Source organism: Vigna radiata, chromosome 4 (genome assembly GCF_000741045.1).
Source record: "Vigna radiata var. radiata cultivar VC1973A chromosome 4, Vradiata_ver6, whole genome shotgun sequence".
In the NCBI taxonomy this organism is placed as follows: domain Eukaryota; kingdom Viridiplantae; phylum Streptophyta; class Magnoliopsida; order Fabales; family Fabaceae; genus Vigna; species Vigna radiata.
The window spans coordinates 8,038,838-8,050,821 of NC_028354.1; the positions used below are offsets into that span (position 1 = coordinate 8,038,838).

Consider the following 11,984-nt stretch of genomic DNA (forward strand, 5'->3'; position numbering starts at 1 on the left):
AAATCTAATGCCAAAATATTTTTATAGATTAATTCATGTTCAAACTAATTTTAACCTGTAAAAACAGTTTGTTCTCTTTTCTTGTCTTTTCCTAAAAATACTTTTGAAAATTTATTCATCGGATAAACAATGAGAACCACTAATGGTATATATTTTTTCAAATACACCCTATCATTGGCTTTAACCTTACTGAAAATAATATATGAAAGACTCATTTACATTTTAATGAATTTCAGTCATCACTTTTATAAAATAGTCTTCAATACATAACTTACACTCAGACATACATCCATCCATACACACACATTATATATATATATATATATATATATATATATATATATATATATATATATATATATATGTGTGTGTGTTACTAATATATATTTTCATCTAAAAGATGAAAAGTTTGAAAACAACCCGCTTGAAAGTAGAAGGCATATAGCAAGCATGAAATTAAAATGATCATTGGCTGCCAAAAAAGTTGGAGCAAAAATATCAGTATATTTCTTTTTTATCAGAAGTCAGGCTTATCCCTTTTCAGTGAAGGTCTAGTCACTGTTGGAAGGAGTTCTCTGATTTCCTTGGCATGACTATCCATACCATTAAAAGAATAAGCTTTAATCATGGTTCTATAAGTAATGATATCGGGTTTACAACCACTCTGTTTCATCATCTCAAGCACCCCTTTCATCTCAGCCAGACACCGTAACCTCCCATAAGCATCCACCAAGCAATTAAAGAATACAGTGTCCAGTAATACATCTGAATTCTCAACAAAACGCAGGACACCGCCAATTTTTTCAGGCTTACCTGCATGTGCATAAGCCCTCACAAGTGAGCATAGTGTAACACAACTAGGTTTTATTCTCTCTGAACGCATTAGTCTAAACAAGTACTCCATCTGTTTGAGATCCCCGGCCTTCCCAAAAGCATCAATCATAATATTGAAGGTCACAATTGTCCAAGAGTAATGGTATCTCTGCATGTATTCCATTACAGCACTCATTTTCTTGTATTCCTCAGCCTTGCCATAGGAATCCAACAGAATGTTGAAGGTCTGAACATTAGGTTGGATTCCAGCAGTTTGGAACTTCTCATAACACTTCTCCATTGTTTCAATTTGTCCAATGTTGCCAAATGCCCTTAGTGTTGAATTCATGGTCCATGCATCGGGTTGGCAATCCCGGTCAGCAAGCATTTCCACAAGTATAGATTCCATTTCTGAAAACCTTTCAGGAAAAAGATAATTATATTGCAAATATGAAAATAACTAAATCATGCTGCAGCTGGTTGCTGAAAGAATAAATACAAGCTTAACAACTAAATAAAAATGGAACAACTTGTATAACTCAATTTTACTTGGAATGGAAGAGGCAGGGGGATCCAGGAATGGATGATGGTGCATCAGTGCCCAACATAAATATACAGTGAGAGAACTCAGTTATGGCAATCATAGAGGCTAAGTATACCGATAATTTGACTACTTTTTTACCTCAAAAGATTGAATATCCGCTCTAAAATGCCTTTATTGTACCTATATTCTAGAGTATGACGTAAAGGTAGGGTAGTTAATTTAATAAATTTTCCAATTTCTGTTAGCAACCAGATTGTGGATGTATTACTTTCAGAAGGTATAGAGAGACAGGAAAAAGCTTACTTTCTTGCCTTCCCATAAGCATCAATAAGAGTATTGTAGGTAACCGTGTTTGGTTTGATTCCATGATTGGCCATGTCAGATAAAAGACTCTGAACTTTGTCAAAGGCAAAAACCTGTAAGCAAGATTTTATGAGGATAGAATAAGTCTGTACATCTGGCTGACAACCAGATGTATTCTTCATTTCCTCAAGAAGAGTGAAAGCTTTGTCCAAGAGACCACTCCTACTGTAGGCAGACAACAATGCAGTGTATGATTCACAGTCCAAAACACAACCCTCATCAACCATGGCTAGAAAGAGCTTATGAGCTTTCTCAGGTTGCCTACATTTTCCAAGCATGACTATTAACTTTATGTATATACCAGTGTTAGGTCTGTACCAGATCTGTTCACGCAGTAGTTCAAAAACCTGAAACCACGAGAGTATGCTTTAATATTATTACGAAGTCTTCCTATTGATAGATAATTCCACCAGAGTGTTTGTGCTAGAGTAAGTGCAAAAACATTTCAACCATAGTTTTAAAATTCACATTCTTAAATATGAAAACATACAAATTAACTTTTCACAGTATATGAAATCCTTGAACAGCAATTCAGTAAGGTTTCCTCCATCAATTTAACTCTTCCTTATGCTGCCACATTTTTAACTTATCTTCTTGATCCCAATGCAAATATGCTCCCCTGTATCTTTACTTTCTTCCTTCAACATTTCATATTTCCTGAACATGACCGAAATAAGTATTGACACTTACTTGCTTCCCTACATATATAAGTAGAGGAATAAAATAAAATATATAAAAGGAGGCAGAGAGAGGGGGACACCAACCTACTAACATACTCTTCAGCTAGCTGATAAATAAATGGACATAAGGGTGAGAGGAAACATATAGCAGGATATAAATTTGTTAGGACTGTGCCAATGAACACATTTACTTACCATGTTCCACTAGACAAATGAAAATAATCCCAATCCTTTGTTTTTTTTACATCTCTACATTAAGTTACTCGATTAATAATAGCTTTCCAAGAAATATGTTTAACTCCCTTTACATATACTTGACCAAAAAAGCTGACCAGTACTCAATTAAACAAAAAATTAATATGGCCAAAGCTTTCTGCATGGTATTTTTATGTACAGAGATCTTAAACAAAAGATAAACACTCCATGTGTTTGTAGGTATTTTTTCCTGACCCAGTATTTTTACAGGAATTTGATAGGTAATCCACTGCTGCATCAGATGGATGGCCAATTCTAATTTAGCAGAGAAACAAGGGAAGGAGACAGAAATGTTGGGTATGAGAGTGCACAGGAAAAGTCTGTTAGAGTTCGGTCTAACAGAATTCACAGGAGGCAGTAGAAGATCGGCAAAAGGAGCGAGGTAAGCATGGGGAATGGGGAAATTATGTGAGGAGCTAGATGTACAATTAAATCTATGATAGGATTAGTCCTTGGGAGAAGAGCACATTGAATTTGTGACTGAAACACATCAAGGTTTAGTCCTATGGGACGAGTAGCACTCTGTGCCTTTCTCCTTATTTTCCATGTTCATCTGCTATTTTTTGTTCTTTTAATTGCTGTATTAGGAGAATGCCTATATACTTTTTCCTACATTTACGCTATTAGGCAAACAGATATCTTGCTTCATCCATCAAAGTTACACTTTCTTATGAATCAGTCTCACTTGTTTTCCTTCACATCCATTTATTGAACTGCTTACTTAAAAGTTAACCAAAATTTAATTGTAGTTAAACCAAAGATTATCATAATCAAAATTTCTCATCCTTTTTTATTTATTCTAACTTTCCCTTTTCCATGCTTTTATGGAAAAGTTGACTAATTACAATCTCAAACAACAGAGCAAACACCAAATTCCAAACTCATCACCACAGCCACAAAAATAATCCATTTAGTTTGAGTTTAAACAGAAACCTAGTCAACTCCAAAACTTACAAGCATGGAGTCCTGCGGTAACAAAGAAAAACCCGAGACTAACGATTCATAGTAAGAATACTTGCCTAAACCCTATTTGCATTCTGTAGCCCAAACTGCTGTAGGATCAATTGCCACATGATAAAAACTCAACTTCCATCCCTCACAAATCATTCAGAGTCTCATACATATCAGTTTCCTTCCCTGTTTTCACCTTAAAATTCGAGCAACGCTATGTTAAGTTAAGCCTCAACTCGCATTTCATTTCTAGCAAAGATAATCACATAGTGTAAAATATAAAATAATGGGTCTGTGTTCTCTTCCCTAAGTCGTCACACAATCCTACAGTAAGTCTTCGTTTATTTACTGTTTTCGAAAACAAGTTCTCTATTTTCTAAATTTAGTTTGTTCTATAAACACATTAGAAGGTGTTTCCTTCTAAATACATTTCTGTTTCCTAAGAGTTTGTCAACACTTGAACAGAGCACAAGTGATGAAAAACATAGAACATTGGAGAAAGGGTCGAGGAGGGAAGCTAGTAGTAGGGAGAATATGATGGATGGAACTAGTCAAGAAGGGCACACTGAATATGTTATTATCAAAATGCAATTTATCACCTACACATTATCATTCAAATATAAATTAATTCTTACACGTAGAGACTAAATTGCACTTCAAGTTTAAAGATAACATTAAAGAATGGATAAGTGACCCATTTATGTAAGGCACTATCAATTTAGTCTCTTGAATAAAAAATCTAATTTATTCCTTAAATATGTAAAAAAAAGTTCAAATTGATCTCTCGTATCTTAATAACAAAATAGCCCCTTTTTACTATCAAATTGATTCTTAAAAATATATTTTCATGTCAAAGAAAAGTTTACAATAGGACTTACTCACAGGACTCTTTATATATTAAGAGATTTAAAATAAATCTTTAAGGGTTCTTTTTACAGGGATTAAAAATATGTGAAGTTCTTTGAAGGATTAAATTGCCATATTCTCACACCATCTAAATTATTCTTTTGCACTTAAAAATCTATTTGAAACAGGTGGAGTGTTAAAGAGAAGAGTTATTTTAAATATTGTTTTAGTTAATAAAACTTGAGGACTAACATGAAACAGCAAAAGGACCAAATAGACCATTCTGCCATCCAATTTAAAAGAATAATTTGAGTATTCACCCAAATTCAACTTCAATGTCATTCACAGTCCAAGCTAATAGAGAGTGACGACATAGAACAACCCAGCAAAACCCACATAGAACAAGGGAAGAAAAGAAAGTTGATAAACCTTGAGAGCGGATTCCCAGCGCAGAGCCGCGACTCTTTCGTGGAGTGCTTCGAGGACAGTTCTGGGAAGAAGCTTCTTAGAGTTGATGGGACCCTTCTTCTTTCTACCGTTCTTATCAATCACGGCCTTTGTGGCCTCTCTCCACAGAATCACCGATACCGCTTTCTGCGACGCTACCTTGCTGTCCCTCAATTCCTTCCGCTCTTTCGCTTCCCGCCTCTTCAGCTCATCCAACTCCCTCGCTATTCGCCGAGTCCGCTCGTCCACCACCGTCAGCGCCGTAGGAGACGAAGAGGGTTCCGGGTCGGGTCGGGGCGACACCTGGACCCGTGTTGAAGCGGTTCGACGGGCGGAGATTGGTGGAGGGAAAAGAGGGACGCCGGGTGTGGTGGTGGAGAGTGATGCTCCTGCTGCCATTGGGTTTTGGTTGGTCTCAAGCCTCCATACAAACCAGAGATATCTGTTTGTCGAAATTTTGTTTTTGTTCAAATTTGCTTTATATATGCTAGTGAGTACATCTATTTACTTTTGTGATAAAAATAAAAAAATTATCAATAATTAAAGAAAGAAGATATTTATAAAAACTTAAAAAGTAAAATAATAAAATAAAATATGCTAATAAAAGATAAAATTAGTAAAAGACAATGTATATTAAAATAATTGTTACAAAACGATTATAATAGTAAATTAAAAAAATATTTATAAAAGTTCAAAAAATAAAATATGTTAATAGAATTGTTCAAAAATAATATATGGTTAAAAACTGAATTCCATTATGCATGCTTCAAAGAATTTTAATTTATATTTACTTTATATTATTATATTATTGTGCTCTTAATTTGAATTTTTTTTCCTTTTATTACATTATATTATATGCAAATTTTTACACCTAATTGTATCAATTATTTTTAAGTTTAGTGATGATTATTTTTGATATTTTTGTGGTTTGTTTTATAATTATAAAAGTTTAAACAAATTCTAATCGAAGTTAATTTCTATATGCATATTTGGAATGTAATTATGGAGGAGTGGTTGTGCAAAAACAAATAGAAAAGAAAGGAAAAGATTCGATGATCGTGAAGTGAAAAAGCTCTTAAAAGATGTTTGGTTAAGCCATTAAGCGAAATTCTAACTTAATTCACAAAAGAAAAAAATAGTCATCTTGATAAAGTTTTTTTACTATATTTCACGAATGAATTTAAAAGGTTTAGAATATTTTAGTTACGAGTGACAACGCTTAAATATATCATTATTTGTAATGTAATTTTGATATTAAATTAACTTTTTTTTTTACTTAGAAGCTTGTTTGAACTTTTGTTTTTAACTTAATTTTGTGAATAAATGAATAGAGGTTGTACTTAATAATTTTATCACTAAATTCCCTTAGTTTTGTGGGTTATTGGTATGTTTTGGAAGATGAGCAAAAGTATTAAGGAGTCGGAACTCAAGAGGGACAACAAAAGCACCAGAGAAGAAGGTCAAAGAAGGCGCATAGCTTGGTTGCCCTTTCAAGAGCGCTAAGGGCCACCACCGTAGGACGCTTGGTTGCCCTTTTCTAGGACCCTCAACGCCCCTCTACACCGCAGCACGCCTGGGCGTGGTAACACCTTAATTTTTGAGATGTCACAGTGCAATTTTTTTTTTCAAACCTTTCTATAAAACATTCAATTCAAATGCAGAATTAAATCGTAACTATAAACATCGCTTGAAAATATTAGAATATCACTTTTACATAAAAATACCAAATCGGAATACTTTCAAATAATAGAAAATAAATAATAAATCCCCGAACATAACATCCCAACTCTTGTCAACTACTCAGATCCGATCTTATCTGCAAACCATCTACTCCGTACAAGTACGACTATCGTAGGTGGAAACCACAACCACAACTTTGTAGGTGAGCAACCAGAATTATCATATCACACAATATATAATAATCATATTAACTACAATAATAACCAAATCATAAACATATAACATCACAACATCAACATCATAACATTAACATCACAACAATAAACTCTATATCAAACTGGTTTTTGATGATGAGAACACACTGCTTAATAACAGTACATATGTTCCAGTTTACATGTTCAGTTGTATAACAAACTAGATTAAACAATGCTTTATTTGAACATGTTTTGTTGATTTGCAATGTGTGTTCCTATGATTGAATATGTGTTACATGTATGGAACATGCTTGTATTGAAATGTGTGATAAAATGATTTTGATTACTTCTGCACATTTCTGAAGAAAATCTCACAAGCACTTTTATGAACTTATATTTGTAGTGACAAAGGTTTAGTTCAGTCGACTACACTGGTAATGGATTCGACTATGCTAAAATCTTTGTACAGATTTTGTGAACACGCGCTTGATGAGATTTTGAGATGAAAAGAATTTCAAAGTGATTTTTCATGTGACAATCGACAATGTGGAACACCTATTCGACTGTGTTGCTGTTCTTTTTGGAATTCTGTTATGCCTACTTGCTCCAACGACTATAATTTTAAAAGTTAGTTAGGATTGACTGACTGGGTCAACTGTCATGAATGTTCATTGATTTGGTTGACTGAGGAGCCTCGTGTTGACTGTCTGTTATAATTGTTTTAATGCAGTCGACTGGATTAGTAGGCAATTCGACTGAGAATGACATGAAAACTATAAATAGAACAGAACACGATTTGTTCCGTGACTTTTGTGATCTAACATTTTCATTGTCCTGTTTCAGAGAAAGTTCACAGTTTAGGAAGCTCCAAGAATTCTCCAAGAACACGGTGGTGATCTTTCTTGAGAGAGATTCAGACTGAGGAGTCTTGTGCGCATACTGATTGATCAACATTTGCAAAAAGAAGGTGCTTCTGGTTTGATCTTGAAGGCTTGGCATCCTCTGAAGAGAGCTGGTTACATGTTGAGGATTGTTCGACGTGGGTTCATATTACAGAAGAGGGGATTCTTGTTGCAATTCTGGTTTTGTGTGTGCAGCTATATCTGGTTTTGGGTTAGAGAGGAGATTTATATTTTTGCGTGGTGCTTCTATAAATTCCTTGTTGTAAAAACACCAACCATTATAGTGCATTTGCTTCCAAGATTAGAAGGACACTGGATGTAGGCATTGTTGGCCGAACCAGTATAAAAACCAGTGTTTGATTTTCTCTATCCTTGCACTCTTTATTTCAGTCGACTTTATCTGTTTAGCAGTCAACTACGTTTTTCCGCTGCACTGGAATTTTTCATTACTTGCATTTCAAGGAAAGATTAAAAGCTTTGAATTTTCATACCAAGATTGCAAAAAGATTTTGTTTTTAAACTAACACCAATTCACCCATCTCTTGGTGTAAAACGAAGCCAACCTATTTCCTAACATCTTCTTCCATCTCCCACTTTTACCCATTTTCACGTCACCCCATCATCGTCATCACTCCAAATTTACCATGCACACCAACAACCATACATATTGCACAATATAATAAAGAATATCATACAACTCCAAACCTTACACGCACAAGGTAATTCTAGTCACTCTCCTTACCTGGTCTCTTACAATTTTTGTTTCCAAGATCACTAAGAAAGGTTCACAACATCACCGATGGTCCTCCCATTTTTGATGCCCCATTCTCGGCTTTATTTTCTCCTAGAAAACGTCTTTTCTCTCCCTTGTCTTTCTAATTTTCATTTTTTCCTTATAGGGTAACAAAATGCCAACCCCTTTTTATTCTTCTCCTTTTTATCGTCCTTTATTATATCTCTATCTTTTTAATTTTAATAAAATCTCTCAGTTTATCTCTAAAACCACTAAGATTTCCTCTCTTATTCTCTCTTAACTACTTTTTAAAATATCATCAACCACCAAATCTTTAAAATATCTACAATATCTAATAATGATTTTCTTCTATAATAATAATATTTCTTTTAATCTTTAAATCCACCAAGATTATATCTCCTATTTTGATTTAACTAATTTTTTTAAAATAACAATAACTAAATCTTCTAAGAGACTTACATAATATTACTTTATTAAATATCCAGATTATTTAATATGCATGATTTTCCTTTCTACATTCTCTCTTAAATAATTTCTATACCAATTAAATAAAGGTAAAAGACCCTTTTGCCCCTAGAAAAAAATATAAAAATAAAGAAATAACATAACAATTATGTTCTAACAAAAATAAAAACTCAAAAACACTAATCTCCAAACAAAAACCTAAAGGGGCATTGAGCGCCATTCTTTGTGCAGTTTCGTCCAGTTGCCCTAAGTGGGGGCGCTGAACGCCAGCGTTATTGGGCTTGGACTTTATTTTTGCTCTATTTAAGGACTTTCTGTTGAGATTATTGACGACACAATATCTATATCACTCTAGTTTTTGATGATGACAACACATTGCTTAATAACTCACATATGTTGTTGTTGATTTACATGTTCTTATACTGGTTAATTGATATATCTGTTGAACATGTTTATATGTTGTATTGATGTGTAAATGCATATATATTACGCTTGTACTTGTTACATCTTTTCTGGATGCATTGCACATGTTTTAGAGCATGAAAACCACAAACACTTTTATGAACTTATAACTGTGTGACAAAGCAGTAGTAAAGTCAACTCCATTATTAATAGATTCGACTATGCTAAAATCTTTGTACGGATTTTGAGAATCAGTGCTTTGTGAGATTTTGAGAAGGAAAGAATTTCAAAATGTTTTTACATGTTGAAGTCGACTATGTGCGCCACATATTTGACTGTATTAGTTATCTATTTTGGAATTCTGTTATGAATTTGCACTATAACGGCTATATTTTCAAAAGTTAGTTGAGCATTGATTGGTTGGTCAACTATATTAAATGAGTTTTTATTTTGGTTGACTGTATGCTACAAGTTTAACTGAATTGTTAAAACTGTCATTACTCAGTCGACTGAATTAGTAGCATATTCGACTAAGAGATTGTCTTTTAAACAGATATCTATAAATAGACTGAACACGAATTTGTTCAGAGACTTTTGATGATCTGACAATTTCATTTCTGTTTCAGATTGATATCTCTAGTTTTGAGAGCTCCAAGAATTCTCCAAGAAGATGATGGTGATCTTTCTCGAAAGAGATTCAAAAGGGAGACTGACTGCGCACACATTGCTTGATCATATTCTGCACAGTGAAGGTGTTTCTGTTTGATCAAGATTTTGGCTTGGCATCCTTGAAGACTGCTGTATTGGACCTGTTGTGATTACAGGGGATAAACTCGTGGAGTCTGGTTCACTTTGAGGATTGTTCAAAGTGGTGGTTGGCAAATTGCAAGAGAGGGGACATCTTGCTGCAAGTCTTGCTATTTTTGTTGCCTATATTTTGGTTAAGGGTTAGAGAGGAGATTTATATTTTGGCTTAATACCTCTTTTGTTCCCTCTTTAGGGGGGGGGGGGAATGTTCAAATGCGTCCTACCTTTTTTAAAAAGTTCAATGTTGTCCCAACTTGTGAAAAAAGTGTACAATTAAGTCCTTTTTGGTCACGACGTTAAATATTTAACGATCTAGCTGACAGCGTGGAGTCATCTGTGCAACGTGGCTGTTTTAGGTTCATAACGTGGCTGCCTAAGTAAGGGTAAATATGTGATTTTCAATAAAGTTCACGTGGCAGTGGTTAAAAAAATTCTGAGTTAGAGTTTGGGTTGCACAAATCTCGATTTGGGGTTAAGCAATTTGGAGGAACTGTCTTCCAATTTGGGTGATCTTGAAGGTGAAATCTGCAGAGCAAATTGAATTTCGCAAATTAGGTTAGGGTTTACATTTGTTAATTTTATGAAATTGAGGTATTGGATATGTTTTGAGTGTTGTCGCGTTTCAGGGGGTTTAACTACGGGTGAAATTGTTTTGTGTGAAAAGTTGTCTTGTTTTGATGCATGATAGTGGTCCCATAGTTCTTACTTTAACTTAAATTAGTGGTCCCCCGTTTGCATTTGCAGGGTTCGGGTAGGGATGTTTGATGACATGTTTCAGGTAGTGGTCCACCATGGTAGGACCTTGATCAAAGAAGTCCCCTTTAATTATATAGGCGGGGAGATAATTTATTGGGACGTAGACCCCGATAAATGGTGTTATTTTGGAGTATTAGGTTCACTTAAACATATGGGTTACATGCAAGTATAAGAATTATATTACAATGTGCAACATGTTTTACATAAGCTTGATGATGATAAAAGAGCTATGAACATGATGAATGTGGCTAAGTATTTGGGGACAATGAACCTGTATGTTGTGCATGGGGTAGACGAAGAAACTATCTAAGAAAATGATGAGAATGAAATTCTTTACCTATGTGAAGGTCCTGCAGAGAGTGGTGAGGGTAGTGGCGTTGGAGGAGAAGCACATGTTGAGGGTGGTGATGAAGGAATTAGAGACGTAGTGGAGGGTGTAGTGGAGGTTGAGAATGACTATGCAGTGGATGTTGACAATGAGGATGCACGGGATGTTGAGAATGACGATGTATTGGAGGTTGAGAAGGAGGATTCAGTGGATAATGAGGATGTTGAGCATGAGGATGCCTGGGAGGATGACAAGGAGGATGTAGAAGACGTTGAGGTTGCTGTGGAGGTTCAAAATGAGGATGAAGTTGAGGATGTAAGTGAAGAAGCATTGGAAGTGGATAATGAAGATGAAATTGAGGTTCAAAGTGAAGAATTAGTTGACATGAACATTCAAGATGGATGGGAGTTTGATAGTGAAGAAGAAGTGGAAGTGGAAGTGGAAGTGGACAGTGATGATGAAGCAGGAATGGATGATCTAAGTGGTGATGAATACGTGGATGAAGACAGTGAAAAAGAAACCCAACAATGTAGGGGTTTCTCAGATGATGATTGAGAGTCTGATATGCTTTTAACTCCTGAAAATAGTGCAAGTGAGGAGGTTGACAACGATGATACAATATCTGTAGGTCCTTTCTCAAAATATGCAAAGCAGAAGTCCATGGCAAATTACAAGTAGGAAGTGGGGACTATTTTTACTGACAGGGAAGAGTTTAAGGATGCTATTAGAAGGTATGCTGTTCATGCTGGGAGGGATCTAAAATTTATCAAAAATGATAACCGTAGGGTGAGGGTGAC

General features: G+C 34.9%; 1 protein-coding gene across 3 annotated transcripts; it reads right to left on the reverse strand.

Annotated features, from left to right (window-relative positions):
* Positions 1 to 484: 484 nt before the first annotated feature.
* On the reverse strand, positions 485 to 5,370 carry LOC106759559 (pentatricopeptide repeat-containing protein At5g48730, chloroplastic). 3 transcript variants are annotated; one of them, XM_022779758.1, is made up of 4 exons: positions 4,882 to 5,370; positions 2,039 to 2,067; positions 1,661 to 1,885; positions 485 to 1,232 (listed from the first exon to the last, which is right to left on the reverse strand). In XM_022779758.1, exons 1-4 carry the CDS (start codon positions 5,296 to 5,298, stop codon positions 518 to 520), a joined length of 1,386 nt encoding a protein of 461 aa, XP_022635479.1. In that variant the 5' UTR covers positions 5,299 to 5,370; the 3' UTR covers positions 485 to 517. The 3 variants fall into 3 exon arrangements, with proteins under 3 accessions (XP_022635479.1, XP_022635480.1, XP_014498267.1); XM_022779759.1 differs by lacking the exon at positions 2,039 to 2,067 and having other exon boundaries at positions 1,661 to 1,773; XM_014642781.2 differs by having other exon boundaries at positions 1,661 to 2,067.
* Positions 5,371 to 11,984: the final 6,614 nt, after the last annotated feature.